The following is a 16,189-nucleotide window of genomic DNA, read 5'->3' as shown; positions in this document are numbered from 1 at the left end:
TTTGAATAAAACTCGGCCCGCTGACAGGAATAATAAGACATTTTGGGAGGGGAAAATACATTTCAATATTTGCTAAAGGAGACGCGAAAAAGGTTCTATGCCCGCCTTCTTAATTTAAACATTTACTCCCTAAATAATTACGGAACGTTCTATCAAAACCAGGTGGTTTTATCTTCGCTTAATTTCGCTCTCAGCTTCAGCGTGTTCCTTTTGTAAACCCGCTATTTCGCCGCTATTTACATTTTAGAACCATTAGTCGAGACGAGGTTTTAATTTCGAGTAGAAAGCGAGCGAGAACTTACCTCGATGGTCAACGGGCGAAATGCCTCGCATGGGGACAGTGGGACTGGCATGGAGGGAGTAGAACTGGTGGTCCACGCCCACGTAGGGACTGAGACAGTACGGCGAGTGAAAGCCGTCCAATTGTCCATTGGGATGGGACCTTCTTTGGGACAGCAAAGTCAGGTCTGTCAGCACGGGGCTGCCACCATTAGACACCAACCTGTAATTGATAGGATGGTATTAAATCGACGGGGATGTGTCCTCGAGTAAGTTAAAAAAAAACAACCCGTCAGCCTTAATACGTAAGCCAGTTCTATTAATAAGGAACAAGGATGGTAATTAACGCCGTGGCACGTTGAATATTAAAGAACCCCGAGATTGAATCGTGTATGGCAACGCATTTCTATTTATTTTTTATAATAATTTTTCGCTGGAAAATTGAGTCGCACAGCCCTAGGTAGAAATCTGGTATTAATCATTTGATATATTTGAACGGTGAGGAGGCAAAAAAGGAGGAGGATAAGGTGTATTTTTCGCTACGGAGGTTTCGATAATGTCTCTCGGGGTATTTAAGTTCGCGAATAACTTATTCTTGCCATCCGCATCATTTATATTAAAAAAAATGTATAATTCATGAAATTTCTCAGGGTTTTTTCGTCGGCGGTGGTTATCGATCGTTGTTAGTTTTTCTATCAATTTAGACGGATCTTCGCGCTGTTGAGTGGAATGTAATATCTACCAAAGTGACATTTCATTTTGGCCTTTCGCCTAACGTTGCCAAATTTGATATTCTCCAAGGATTTTTATTTTATGACTTTTTTTCTAGTATTTTATATACGCGCGCGTTTCTCCGATTACCGTCCAAAAACTGGTTTTTTTGTTACCTCGATTTTTTTTGATATTTTGTCTTTCTCGTAAAATCCATCTTAATAGACGGGATGTTTAATGACATTACTGTTAAAAAGCTGCCCGATTTCGGTATAGGCATAGCGCGGAACTTTTATTTTCGTGATAAACTTAAGTTGGCCCGTCTTGGATGTCTCGGTAATACTTGTATTTCTCTCTCGAGTTGAGTTTGATGAACTTTCAAATCCGTCACCATCTTTATTTCATTGAAAGTTCTCTTCATTGAAAGACGTGTCGTGGGCGGTTGCTAGAATGATGATTTCATATGGGCGACTGGTAAGCGATCTCGGCGGCTTGGTGGGGGACATCTCTTTAAGTATGTAGTTTGTATAAGGCCCGTATTTCAACAGCTTCTCAATCTTCCCAAATTGTTATTTACGTCTTTACCGAGAGAAACCCTGTATAATAATCTTGTATTTGCGTATACCACGTCCTTCGCTTAACGACTTTGTTAATGGTAGCGTCTTCCGCGAAAGAAATGTAGATTTGACGGTAGCTTAACCCTTATTAAAATCATTTAGCTTGGTAATGGAAGACTCATACCAATATAATTTATTATACCTTATACGTTTTCTATTTCTTGGAGCTGTTCACACTGGTTTTAAATTAAAATCTAGATAGTGCAGTTTCAACGCTAACTTTAAGTCATGCTCAAGTTAAATTGATCTAGCCATGGAAGTGTGTTTAAGTTAACGCTTAAACTTTTACAAAGATTTGCCCAATTTATTTATGGATTTCTACTAGGCAATAGACCAATTTTAGACCCATCTTCAGTAATCAGAACGGCGGCGTAATCGCCTTCGCCGAAACATGTAACGCACCTCTTTAAGAGTTTTTATAGTGTACGAAAAATCGTTCTTTTTTCTAAGTAATTACTAGAACTAACTTTTACACTAGTCGTGGAGTACTAAAGTCACATGTAGAGGTCAGCGTTTGAATAAGAAATTATACGATTGTTTATATTTATCCATAACCGAGAATTATTCAGAAATATTAAAAAAAAAATGATTAATTTTGCATGTTAAATCGTTGTTTAATCGTATAATTTATTCGTATAAAACAAATAATACTAATTTTAATGATTAATTGAAATTTTTGGGGTTAATTTATTTGTTCCGCCGACCTCTAGTCACATGAAGGAGATAACTTTAACGTAGTGGATTTAAATTTATGGCAACACAATTATTTATGCCACGAATTTATATAGTCTCTATAGCTACAATTTTTGCCTTTTCAATACATAAAAGTTCCTATTATATGCCATTAAATAATCCAGAGCTACGAACTACGCGAAAAAGTAAAAACGACTAACAAATTTGGAGGAAATTGAGATTATAAGCAGTTTTTTGGCGAAAACGATCAGACCCAAGACAAATTACCAATCCACCTAACACTCTTACTAACCTAATAACCGTTTTGAAACTATATAGGGTGACACCAATGAAATGTTAAGTTGTCAACTTAAGTAATGGTTCTTGACTTGTATGTTACACTAGACGACTATATCCATTTAATTCCATATTTATGGTGGATCACCTAATTTAACATATCCGCCAACAGGTTCAACCAAAGTTAGGCGCTAGTTAGAGAGCGTTACTAGACGATGAATAAACAGTGCACTTACCCGTGAGTCGGTTGCGCCAGCGGATGTATTCGGGGCTCCCAGACATATCTGCCTTCGTGGGTACGCTGGTCCAACGGGATCGGAGCATTGACGGCCGCGAAGGCGCTCGGGAACTGAACGGGAAGACCTGCGGGAGAAGCCGATGAAAAAGTACGATGAGATTGGTGTTCCAGCATGGATCACGAGTCATTACGATGAAACCGCCGCTCGCGTTTTCTCCGTTTCGATAAATGTTTCTTCGATTCGCGTCACAATAACGAATAAATTCCAAAATCGTCTTCGCTCGGTTTATCCTCGAGGATGGCCGCGCGGACAACAATAAGACGACTGGGTCGGATCGGAGGGCGCGAACTGGCTCCGTTCCTGACGGAATGAAGAATGGTCAGGGACTAGAGTCGTAAACAAACAAGAAGCGCTTTCCCTCGCTGGGACTGGTAGAAGCGTTTCCTCTTTCGTTCGCCATTATAACTGACAAGCGACTCGGGACGGAATGCAGATGTCTCGCTGTTGAAGAAGAGAGGGATATCTCTTCTGCCTTCCAGCGCGATGACATTAGCTCTCTCTCTCTCAGGATCCCCAGCGGCTCCTCCTATTCCCCCGCAGCGCGCTCCCGAAACCCTGCCTTTCAGAGCGCTCCTCTCGAAAAGCGCACGCGGGCCGACCCTCCCCGGTGCTCGCTCGAGTTGCGCGCGGGGGAAAGCAAGCCTCCTTTTCGAAATTGGACGGAGCCAGCGAAGATTTCCGAGTCCCTAATAAGAGAGAAAGCGCCCCCGAGAGAGGGGGCTCTTAGATTGAGCCAGCTTCCTCTTCGCGGCGAAGAAAGAAAACGGAGAAAGAGAGAGATTGCAAGAAGAAGGGAAAGGAAAAGTGGCAGCCTCCCTCCTCTGGCTATTACGGGCAGTCGGTGCCAGCCTCACTTACCAGCGCACCGACGGGATTGTATCGAGAGTTCGCGTCTCACCGTACACTACAACCGCGAAGACGGTACCCCGATATCAGTCTTCAGTCTTCAATTCGCGGTAAGGTTCTCGTTTCGCGCGAACTCGCTCGCTAGTATATCAGTCAATTTTAGTTAGGGGCGCAAGTAGGGGCCACGGGACCAGCCCATGAGTAATGCCGTAAGCCGTAGGCGTCGAAGCGATGGAATAGACATATAAAGCCGTACTTTGACAGATGCCAGAAGAGGCTTTGGCCAGTTGTGAAAAATAGGCCTCGATAGTTACCAATACTTCTTCTTTTGTACCGCGGGTCCACTTTGAGCGCGTTTTTACCAGCCCCTCCCCATCTCCTCTTCTTTTGCGCTTTTGCGCTCAAAATTGGCGCTTTTTCGCTGAAAATTTATTTTTACCACGGATAGATAGTCTTTCCCGAAAGCTCTAGTTTTTACGCGTTTTTCCCTCCCGTTGTCAAGGGGAGGGTAAAGAACGATATAAAATGGTATAATAAGCGCTGTGAGCGGTACTGTTGCTCGTACTGGGTTTTTTTTATGGCAATGTGGTCTTTGTTGGCTGTTAGTTTCGCGATGAAGCGATATTAAGATTTCAAAAGAATCTTCTCCCGGAATGAATTTGTCCCATCATTACTATTCCCTTTTCTGCTTTTCGCAACCATTAATTTAACTTCTTTTATTGTTAGTTTCCAATTATTGGTAGTTTCCAATCATTGGCAATATTTCATAGAAATCGACTAGTTTCTCTCGTGAATGTTTTTGAATATATTTTGCAAAAAAATTTTGATTGCGGGGTTAATATTTTCCAGTTTCTAGTTTTTTTTCTCTTCGATTTCGGTTTTTGAATTTTTTATTCTCGTTCACGGCCTTCGGGCTATTTTTTTTCCAATTTTACATATGATTTTTATGATTAAATATTTCGATTGGAATAACGTGTTTGATTGAGATGAAACTTTTTGTATGGTAGACCGATATCTAAGAAAAAAAGGAATTTTTGAAATATTGAAGAAAACAATTTGATTGAATTTTTTAACTCTTAAGAATTTCGAAAAATATTCGTAGAATTATTTAAAAATTTAATCGTAATTTGATTTAATTTAGGAACTATTGAATAGCAAACTCTTTAATAATTTTATCCCTTTTAAGTATAATTCCAGATTTTTATCGAACTAGAAAGATCTGATTTAGCTGGCAAACTAGTAAACTTAGTTAGTTTGGAATAATTTATCAGTTTAATATTTATACAAACCATTGTATACAGTCAAATACTATCCTCGCGTAGTTTACCCTGGCTTGTTATTGAAAACATTCTCCCAAAATAACAACCAAAAATGACTGAACATAAGCTTAATTTTTGAAACCAAATAATAGTCACAATTGTAATTGACTGTGTTATTTATAATAATGTTTTATTTTTAAATATTAAATATAGGGTGCTTTCTAATTAGTATCCGACTTATAGAGTGGAACTGCAAGTCAGCTATTTTCCCAGGCTGCAGTGGCGGCGCCAGGAATTTTCGCGAGGGTAGGCAAACCAAAGAAATGGGCCCCCGACACGAAATGATTCAATAAAATCAAGTAGTGATGTACATGACGAACAAAAAAGTTCTAAAAACAGTAAAAAGAGTCCAAATATAACAGAACTGGTTTTATTTACTAGGAGATACCTCAAAAATTTCTAAATACATTATAGACAATTGTTTCATTGTAATTTATCAATAATTTTATCTCTTGGGACAATTTTGAGACCCTTTCTAGATCAATTTGGGGTCCCTTATAGGGTGATTTTGGGGCCCCTCAACATTTTCAGGTAGGCAGTGGCCTACCTGGCCTACCCCCTAGCGCCGCCACTGCCAGGCTGTCTAAATAATCGAGTAAGATCGGCTATTATGGTTAGCAAATATTAAAAACTGTATGCATTACAACTTGAATAAATCAATGAATTAAATATTATTCTTCATTTTAAATATGAAATTGTTTATGTCTTACATTTAAAGGACTGAACCAAATCCTACTGAAGGTCAGAGTTGAGAAAATATACAATCGGTACGTCATTCCCTAAACATAATTCCTCTAATCTTTATTCCAGTAGTAGGCCCCTCGTACATATCCGCAAACACGAAACACAAACAGGGGCCACCAAACCACGACTATTCCATTTAGCAAAGACATCCTCCAGAAGCTCGAAACCACGCGGCTAGCATTGTTTTTGAACATCGATTATTAGAGCAATTTCTCTGATTACAGGGGAACCCATCTCGCGTTCGATTGCTTGTTCAAACACGACCCAAAAAGCAACGGTCGCTGTCATATTCACCCGCCGGTATTACCAAAAAGCGATGGTCCAAAATAACATAATATACTTCTCCGATGCGATTTTAATGATAATGATGATCAGCTTTTCTCCCTTCAGCCCTGAACGTGGCATTTTGGGGGGTTTATACGGTGGCAGCGCTCTCTGGTGTATGTTATTTTCCCAAAAGGGGACAAGTATATAATTCGAGCCGGGCTGCCGTTGCAAAAATACCTTTAATGACTTTCTTTCGGGACGTTTTCGCCGTCAATCCGAGATGAGACTATGCTTTTCGCGCCGCTCCGCTATTCGTTTCGCCCCTCGCTTTCGTTGCTACCCTACGGGGTGTTATAATGGATGGTAACAAGTGAAGCGTGTAGCGACGGCGTCCGCGTTAGAAAGCTTTTATTATTAATTCGCAGTTGGCCGATTTAAACGCGTCTCTGATACTCGGAATAAAGTCAACAGGATACGGGCTTCTAATAATTTATGACTTTTCCCGCCTCACTCAATTTTTTTGGGGAGGGGGAGCCTCGCTATATAGCAGCCATTCCATTCTCTTCGCGCGAGTTCGCAGAAGTTAAAAAGAGTGCTCGCTTAAATGATACGCTTGCCTGGCCGAGGACTCCACCTTTGTCATTAGCCCTATACAGTTTTATACGGAGACGACACTCGAGTAATCCGACACTTAGAAAGTAATTAAAGTTGATTAATTACTTTCTACTCAGGAAATACCCTTATAGTCAACCTAAATATTAGGTCATTCCGCAGTTAAGGGCGTAACTTACGCTAATATCATCCAAGGCCTAGCGCTTTCGACTTTGTGTACATTCGTACGATGGAAATGTGAGTGAAAGGAGTATATAGTATTTACTTTTCAAAGAGTGCTAAGTTTGCGCCAGATCGCGGACGGCTTAAAATTTACCGCCTAGCTATTTAAAGGGGAGCGGTCAAGCTTTAACCAGTTAGATAGCCCTATAGCCAGTTAAAAACTAAAATTGATGGCAAAAACCGCATAAAAAATATTGAGTGGTTAATTTTTAATAAAATAGAGAAATTTCGGGAAATTGAAAAGCGTACGTCCACCGCGACACCTGGTGAGAAATCGGTGAGACAGAAAAACAAGATAAAAGCGCGCGCTGCTGAAGACGCAAAAAAATTGTTTAGCACGAGCGGCGCGTTCCAGTTATACGAGACCTAAGCCTAAATTGCGCGATTTTAAAAGTTAGGATAGTTCGCAAATCGCTCACTAAGGTGCTGCTGGCGCTGGCGATACACCTTAAGATGGCAGCGAAAATTCAAACCCAAATACTTGGCGTTATTTATATTTCAAGACAAAACAGCTGGGCTGTTCCCCTTTATAAATTAAGGCTGGTTTACTTATCTCGTATATACTTCTGTAAATACCTTATTTAATAAAATTTAAGGTAATATTTATTTTTACGAAATAATAACCTCCAACTAAGGCTAGAGTTATATTTCGTGAACTTTCTTCAGGCGGGAAATTTTGATATTTTAGTTATAATTTTGTTTTTATTGAAGCACACCTGACTATATGGTGTAACCGTTTTCCGGGCCATAATGGAAAAATAGCCCCGTGGTATTTTGTGGGAAAAAAAACCCCGGTCAAAATGTAGGTAACTCAATATTACGAGACTAGCTAAAATATTTGAAGTATTTCAGAATGATTAACTTTCCCGAAATCCTAGTACCACATGAACAATTATCCATATCTTTGTGAGCTACTGAGCATTTCCCACTAGGGTCGTTCAAAATCGATCTAATGGGTTCTTGAATGATTCCAATGGCCACGCGGGGCCCATTTGAAATTGAAGAAGTGTTCGGAAAACACTATTAAAAACGTTTTTGTTCCCTATCGCTTTCTCTCGAGTGCAATGATTGATTAGTGATGTGGTTGGCGGAACCTAGTTCGGTTCCGTCGATCGCGGGGCAGCGGCCATTATAACAGGCTTCTTTCTTTGGGGCATCGGTCATCGATAACGCTCTCGAATGTCGGTGGTAAAGGCAGCCGCGAATTGCTCCCGAGTCCCGCCCTTTTTGCCTTCCCAAATGCCGCTCGTTTATCTCGCAAAAAGCCCTTTTCTCAGCGCGTCCTCCGTGACATGTGCGGGGGCATTGCCATCTCTATTCACCAAAAAGTTTCAATTCCCCGCTTCTCTATCCTCACTTCTATTTCAACAATTAGTTCGTAGAGCCCTACCTAGATGTCGCTTCTACGGAGAGTGGGACGCGTTTTCATTGTAGAGACCTTGGTAATAGCACTTGGTCATGGTCACTATTTAGGAGCGAAAATCAGTGGCGTAGCCATGGGGAGGATCAGGGTTGGAAGTAAGGATATTTTTTTATAGTCAGCCTGACTAGTGAGCCTTCTATCTGAATTTATTTTAGTAGTCACTGACTAGTGGGGGTAAAAATGGAGGAATTAAACATTTTGCTTTACCGGTCAGAATTATTATTATAACTTGAGACATGTAACTTTGGCCGATCACAATTTTTTCACCCGAGGTGTTTATTGCCGATTTTGTTCAAAGTCTGGCGTAATGTAAGAGTAGTTTCAGTTCGTAGCTTTAGCTATGGTCGCCATTTTGTGCGGGATTTTTTTCTCTATGGGAAAAACCAAAGGTGACGTAGTGTCACGTGATACTGAAATCACTGTATATAAGACATGAAATTTCCCAAAAGGACAGGTTGCAATGTGCGATAATTATCGTACGTCTGGCAAGTGGCAACGCTGAGCCTAACCTAGAGAATATTTTCTCAAGCTTCCTTTCGCGCGTATCTCACTTTCTCGGGTACAAAACGATGGACAGTTTTAGGGTTTTTGTTTTGAGGGGCAGAAATTCCGCAAGCTCCGAGCGTCACTAAGTCGGGCTGCCACGGTCATTTTTGGACCGTCCTAAAGGACTACAGGGGAAATGCCAGGAACGCTCGGCGCCAGCGGGATTTCTTTAGGCGTCTCAATAAAAGCAGATCAGCGAGTCCCCAAGGAGTAATAGCACTGAGAGCGTAGAATGGAAAGCTAGGTTTTTTTTAGTCCTTGTCTCTTGGTTTTGAAGCGGTGCCGAAAATAAGACCACATTTTAGGCGGTAAAAGTTATATAAAAGTTTAAAAAAGATAAAATTTTACCTTTATATCATATAAAATTTATCATTTACTTTGACCAGGACGCACACGTGTGCAAAGGCTTGTCTCTTTTGTGAAAGCATGGTGAAAGTGAAACGAAAAATCTACTTTACAAGTCGGATTGAAGTTGGCTTAGTTGGTTACCGGTTGAATTGGCAACCCTGTTACCGCCCGACCGAAAATATTTCACATCAGTGACTACGTCATGGGAGAAGCGAAAGGAGAGTGGGGTTTATTGAGACGCCTGGTAGGAACAAATTTACAGATTTTATTTTACTACATTTACGGTTTACAGAAATCTTAATATAAAAATAGAGTTTTATTAATTAAACAATATTATAAATTACAATTTAAGTCACATTTAATTATTACGATAATACAAGACCCTTATGATACTATAAAATATTCAACAAGTGCCTTATGTCCAACCCTGGGGAGGAAACGAGCCCAGGATCCGATATGTATTTTTGTACGAACAAAAGTTTTCTCAATAGAGTAGTTTCAGTTCGTGGCTTTGGCCATGGTCGCCATTTTGTGCGGGATTTTTCTCTATTGGAAGAAGCATAGGTGACGTCGTGTCACGTGATACTGAAATCACTGTATAGTAAATTGAGTGACCATACCAAAACAAAGTCCTGACTACACCTTGGGCGCAAATGTGTTATATTAAAAAAAACATGGATGACGTCATTGTGCCATTACTTTATTGTACGCGGGTATCACTTTGAATATTTATCGTCATAAGTATTTGATAAACTCTTAAGAGAGAAGTAACCCGCTTCGCTCTAAAAAGAGTCATTTGTATTCACTAATAGATTAAAATTATTGAAACCACACTGTTTATTTATTTATAAACGAAATTTACGCGATGTAAAAATTTTAAGAAAGTCCTTTTTAAATCGTATAACATTGTCGGTATAGGAGAGGTGAATACTTATCTTTATAAAATGTGTGATACACTTCTGGTCGCTTATAATAATAATAATAATAATAATAATAAAAATCAGCTAGGCTAATACCCAAGGCACCACCTTAGGCCTAAGTCATCGAGCGACTTATATAAGTGGCGTGTCCTTTTTCCATTGAATTTCCATTAATTTATTGCGTAAATAAGTCCTATTTCCTAAACTGTATTTTAATCAATTTTTAAGTAGTGAAAAACTTTCACGTACAAAGACGCGTTTTAAAGATAATTTAAATTGTCAGAATGCAATTTTGTAAATTTTTTGTAAAAAGAAAACAAGTTATTCCATTGTCCTCCTTTATTGATTATTTTCTCCGCTCGCGCTTCGTGGTCACTAGAAACAAAACAGGTTTTGTTACCATTTATCGCGGCCATTCTATGACACATTTTTTTCTTCAAAAAAATTAGACGCGCTTGTACTATTTTATTACATTTTATCTTCACCCTTAATGATTCTTTAAAAGGTAGGACAATCGGATATAAATATTATGTAATCATATTTTTTTGTACGCTCTCTAATTTTGACCTTGGGCTTGGCTTCGATTGACTTAATATCTTCATATAGAATCGGGGATGGTTAAATGCGAACTCGGCCTTCTAAGATGGAGGGATGAAAAGGGGGGGGGGTAAGAAAGAGATGAAGAAAATGGCAGCAATGAGGCCTCCTTCAATTTTTTGCTTTTGTTCCGAGTATGGGCGCGAACAGTGGCTTATAAAATAGAGAAAGATATTTTTTCAAATCACTCAATTAGAAAAACCAAGTTGTAGAAACCGGTTTTTTCCTGCCTTCTTCGGCCACGCGGTACGGCCCCTCGCATCTTGGCAAGGTTGCGTTTGAAGTTTCTGTCTTTTTCGATGAATTACTTGGCCGTAAGATTGTAGGTTAGCTGAGGGTAAAATGCGTAGACCTTTTATCGCGAAGGTAACTTTCACCTCGCTTTTAGCTAACGTATTATGGAAGAAATTATTTGGAATAGGGAAGAATAAAACTTCACTGAACAGATGTGTCTATGTAAAGCTTAATCTACCTTTATTTTATTTATTAGGCCAACGAACGAAGCGAGCGAGGACTACCAAACATTCGACTCGAAATCTTTTGTGCGTTTTGCTCTGACGCGATAGGTAACGCAAAAAAATGGTTGAAATTTTAACAATATGACAATTTTTTTTAGAAGATAATAAACTGCTAGATTTTCATCTGCTATTAAAACGAGTATGTTGAGCAGACGAAAATCCAGCAAATTGAGAGATTCTAGTGTTGGAAGCTACGTTACTGTATTTAAACTGAAAAAGCTTATAAATTGATAAACCTTCGTTTTTAAAATATTTTGTTATATATAAAATCGTTTGACTAACTTGTAAGATGTGTAGTATCTTCTCAGATCGACCAAATAAATTACTGTTTTTTTTTAAATTTAATTATAAGCTTCTTCGTCGTTTGACAAAGATCAATATGTAGTATCTTCTCGCATCGGCCAAATAAAATTCTTTGTTTTTTTAAATTTAAAAATAAGTTTCTTCATCATTTGACCTTAGACCAAGAAACACAGTTTGACTATGTTCAATGTGTACTATCTTCTCGAATCGACCAAATAAATTACTTTGTGTGTTTTTTTTTTAAATTTCATAAGTTTTTCATCGTTTGACTAAGATCAATGTGTAGTATCTTCTCGCATCAGCCAAATATTTTTTTTAAAATTTAAAAATAAGTTTCTTCATCGTTTGACCTTAGACCAAGAAACACAGTTTGACTAACAATTGTAAGTTCAATGTGTACTATCTTCTCGCATCGGCCAAATAAATTACTTGGTTTTTTTTAAATTTAATAATAAGTTTCTTCAACATCCAAGTGTAGTATATTTTTGCATCAGCTGTTAAACGTATCTCACCACCTTCTCATTAAAATATATATTCCCTCTATTTCTCAATTTAACAAAATTTAAAAACGCAACGATATCCAGATGGTGAAATTCCTGAACAATTACGTCTACGAGGTGTTATTCGTCACGTATTTTGGGGCTTTACGCTTTGTTTATTTCCTTCGTAGTATTTTATTATTTTTTATTTCCGGTGCTTAAGTGAGATGGCGCTGTGTTCGCCCGTAGAATTATCGTTTTGTATAATTTTTCGCTTTATTTCTCGCCTACTCTTCCCCCGACTTCGGCCCTTTTATTCGAGAATTGGAATGATTGAATTAGGTGGTCCTTCCCGTCATTACAGCGATTGCTGAATCATTCGCGAGCGGTAATCATTTCGTGTTCAAACAGCGCTTCCATTGTACCGTCCTCTCTGCCAGATGAGCGTGATTATACGCGTATACTATGGCAGTCTGGTTTCGAATTGACTAGACTTGTCTTCTCTAGAATTGAATTTATTATTTAGGTGTTTATTGGTTTCCGGTGTTTCCAGGCGGGCGAGAAAGAAAATTACGACATCGTGATTCGAAGCGATTTATTCAGTAAACGTTCTTGCCCCGTTCTATAATTTGCATGCATTTTCCGAGAAAAATAGGACGTTTTTTAAACAATTTGGGTCGGAAGTAATATGCTAATTTTGGAAAATATTGAAATTGTGTCCCAAAAAAAATTGTTTTTATCCATATTTTTTTTTACATTTTAGTAAATACTATTATGCAAATTAACGCGAAATTGGGCTTATCCTGTTTATTTATCTGTTATTTTACTTTATTAAAGTGAAAAGATAAGCTTAAAAGTCGGTTAATTTAAATAGATATATTAACTTAAAAAATTAAGTAATTTGAATTAAATTTATCTTAGTCTCAAAAATAATAGATATGACCCCCTTAAACCAGCCCTGCAAAGAACTTAAAAATTAATATTTTAGACTAAATTCCGTATTAAAAATAAATTTTAAAATAATTTAAAACAGCTGAAAGTTAAATGCCAAATTAAGGACTTATTTATATAGTTATTGAACAACTGAATTTCTGAATTTATTTGGGAAGCTACTTTATAACGTAAAACTAAATTTGGATTCATTAAAAGTAAATTTTTATTAGAAATTTAATTAATTTAGTTTAAATTAACAGTAGTTAACAGAAAACCATTAACATTTTATTCATCAGAAATCAAAACAAATTTATATGCAGAGACATATGACTGAATTTTTTTTAAATCATTTAATTAAAACTTATTTTAAAAACATTTACAGCGAGCTTTCGAACCGTCTTTAGACTACACGTATTTTCTTTTATTTCTAATATTGCAACCATGACTTTAAATGCTGTTAATATATATAATTATTTTATGCGTGTATTTATAATACAATGTATACTAATTAATTTCAGCTAAGGTAATTTTTTTATTTAAACCATAAGATCAGTCACTATTCAGTACAAACGAAGAATTAATATGGAACTGTCAATTCAAAAAAAGCTATTTTAAGTTTTAATAAATACAACAATAATTTTGGTAATTGTAATCTTTCAGTACAATGGTTCTACGTTTGACAGACCAAATTCCGTAATGAACTTCACCATGCATTGAGGGTGAAAATTCCGTGGGGTAAGACACTTTGCGAACTCGGTGTACAGTGCCGTACCTTTGACAGTGCTAAATGGAACTCGCGAACTCTTGAAAATATGTACCTTTAACAGTGCTAAATGCACGAACTCGGTGTACAGATTATCTGAGACTGTCTTACCCCTCGGAAAAATCTCTACAGGACTTTTCCAAGCGCACGAAATCAGAAAAATCTGTGGAATATTTTTGGTAAAAGGTGAGCAAACATATCCGTATATATTAAACCTTTGACGATAAAACCCCATAAAACGGAGATTCTGTTTGTGTAAAATATTGTTACACCTGTAAGCGACGCCGTAAAACACCTCTGAAAGTAATCGGGCTACTCCGCCATTCCGGGAAACAGGGAGATCTTTAACGCGACCCGCATCAAAGCGGGGTGTTTTGAGTTTTGAGCGTGCGATTTCACACGAATGTAATATTAGACGCTTGTTTATTCGGTGGCACGCCGCTTTGCTTTATACGCAGCGACACTCGCGGAGAATAGACAGGGGCCCGAGCGACGGTGTAAAAACCTAGACATAAACAATCGGACAGATTATGGAATCCCTTCTCGGAAAGGAACCGAATCTGTGGAGCGCATATCCCGACTACCATTATATCGCGTACGTATGTATAGGGGCCAAGGCCCCAAAGAGAAAACGCTTTCCATAATCGGCATCTCTCCTCTCAGAAAGCACTTCCTAAAGATTAGTGACCAAATTCCCCATAGAGCATTTCTTTACGGACTGGGGAGTCTGGTAAAGTCTGCTCGTTTAAAAAGGTAGCGTTCTGTCCACTTCGCGTAAGACGTCTGTTGGATTCCATCTGGTTCTCGCACATGGCGTACTTTACTTGGAATCGCTGCGGGCCTCCGTTTTCAATTTTCTATTTCCTACATTATTTTTTTTTGTTGCTCGTTCGTCTTGGGAACTTGCTTTTATTGCGAGTTTCCATTTCAAAGTTTTAGAGCCCAACGATCCTTATCTTAAATTTCATTGTTTTAATATAAATTTAAAGCGTATCTTTTTTAGCTATATTCGTAGCTTACTCGTGGGTATGGCATATTTCCGTTGCCAATTTAACGTGTTTAGGTCGGCCACGTCATTAAGACGCCTACGATAGTCGAGTTAATATTTGCAACGCCGGATCGTGTGGTGATTTGTCTCGTGACCTTTGACGTTGAATAATGTCATGGCAACTGTTTTAAGGCTAGACTTATGCTATGTGTCTACGAAGCTACGAGCAACCACCATAGATATATGAAATAACATAGATACCTTACGCTGCATTATGACGGGCCCGTGGGAAGAGCACGTTAGAGACAGATAACAGAAGACCCATATTTTCTGTAGGCGCTACGTAATAGTGCCATCTATCGGTGACCAAAATAAATTAGTATTTGGAAAATATTTTCTTGATGCGCTACGTAATAGTGCCATCTATCAGTGTTCAAAATTAGTATTTGGAAAATATTTTCTGGACGCGTTACGTAATAGTGTCATCTATCGGTGACCAAAATTAGTATTAGGAAAATATTATCTGGATGCGCTACGTAATAGTACCATCTATCAGTGTTCAAAATTAATATTCGGAAAATATTTTCTGGATTCGTTAGGTAATAGTGCCATCTATCGGCGTTCAAAATTAGTATTTGGAAAATATTTTCTGGATGCGCTACGTAATAGTGCCATCTATCGGTGAGCAAAATTAGGATTTATAAAATATTTTTTGGATGCGCTGCGTAATAGTGCCAGCTATCGGTGACCAAAATTAATATTTGGAAAATATTTTCTGGATGTGCTACGTAATAGTGCCATCTATCGGCGTTCAAAATTAATATTTGTAAAAAGAACGCGGTAGATTAGGCCTAATAATGTTGATAGCCCTATAACGTGGAGTTGAAATCATTTTTTTTTGCTTTTGGTGGAAAGATGGCGCATCCAGAAAATTCGCGTTGTCTGCTAGCTGTTACTTCCGTATCATTCCCTCGTAGAATTGTGGATCTATACTATTTCATATATCTATGGCAACCACCGAATCAATCGTGCTACCATCTGTTATCGAAATTAGACGTAATTACTGCTATATTAAATGTCCCTTTTTCAAAACGTAACTTGGTTTCTTTTGGGGTCATTTTGCACGGTCTAATAAGATCTAGGAATCCTATTTGGGAGATAAACCCATAAAAGCTTAGATACCCTTTTCTGCATCCGATTGATTTCATCGCTGGTTCGCGCTTTTTTTCTGAAGAATAGAATTTCTTTATACAGCGCTCTTAAGCGGCGCTCGGTGCTTTGTACTCATTGTGGCTCCCGTAAGCTCGGTAATTCCTTGTCGGTCAGGATAAACGCGCCGCTCTGTACAAAGTGATTATCCTCAATGGTTGCCGGACAAAGAAATTGAGAGCAGATATATCCGAACAGTTCTTTTTTACGCTTGGTCGAGAAATTTCACCATGTCGGAATGGTGATGTTTTTCGCTACCTTTATCCGATAAAGTTGG

The 16,189-nt window shown here is 38.3% G+C and overlaps 1 protein-coding gene across 4 annotated transcripts in view; it reads right to left on the bottom strand.

Moving 5' to 3' along the window:
* Positions 1 to 16,189, bottom strand: part of ci (transcriptional activator cubitus interruptus) — a 71,301-nt gene that overhangs the window by 6,981 nt on the left and 48,131 nt on the right. For 3 of the 4 annotated variants that reach the window (XM_090159605.1, XM_090159608.1, XM_090159606.1), the window contains exons 1-2: positions 2,813 to 3,436; positions 303 to 502 (exon numbers count right to left, since the gene is read on the bottom strand). In XM_090159605.1, coding sequence (XP_090015731.1) covers positions 303 to 502; positions 2,813 to 2,988 — 376 coding nt within the window. In that variant the 5' untranslated portion in view covers positions 2,989 to 3,436. Of the gene's footprint in view, positions 1 to 302; positions 503 to 2,812; positions 3,437 to 16,189 lie in introns of those variants that run through there. The other variant, XM_090159607.1, reaches the window with a different exon arrangement.

The sequence above is a fragment of the Leiobunum rupestre genome, chromosome 9 (assembly GCF_980474605.1).
Source record: "Leiobunum rupestre chromosome 9, qqLeiRupe1.1.hap1, whole genome shotgun sequence".
Taxonomy (NCBI): domain Eukaryota; kingdom Metazoa; phylum Arthropoda; class Arachnida; order Opiliones; family Sclerosomatidae; genus Leiobunum; species Leiobunum rupestre.
The sequence above is the reverse complement of the archived record's forward strand: the minus strand, read 5'-3'. Positions and strand labels throughout refer to the sequence as shown.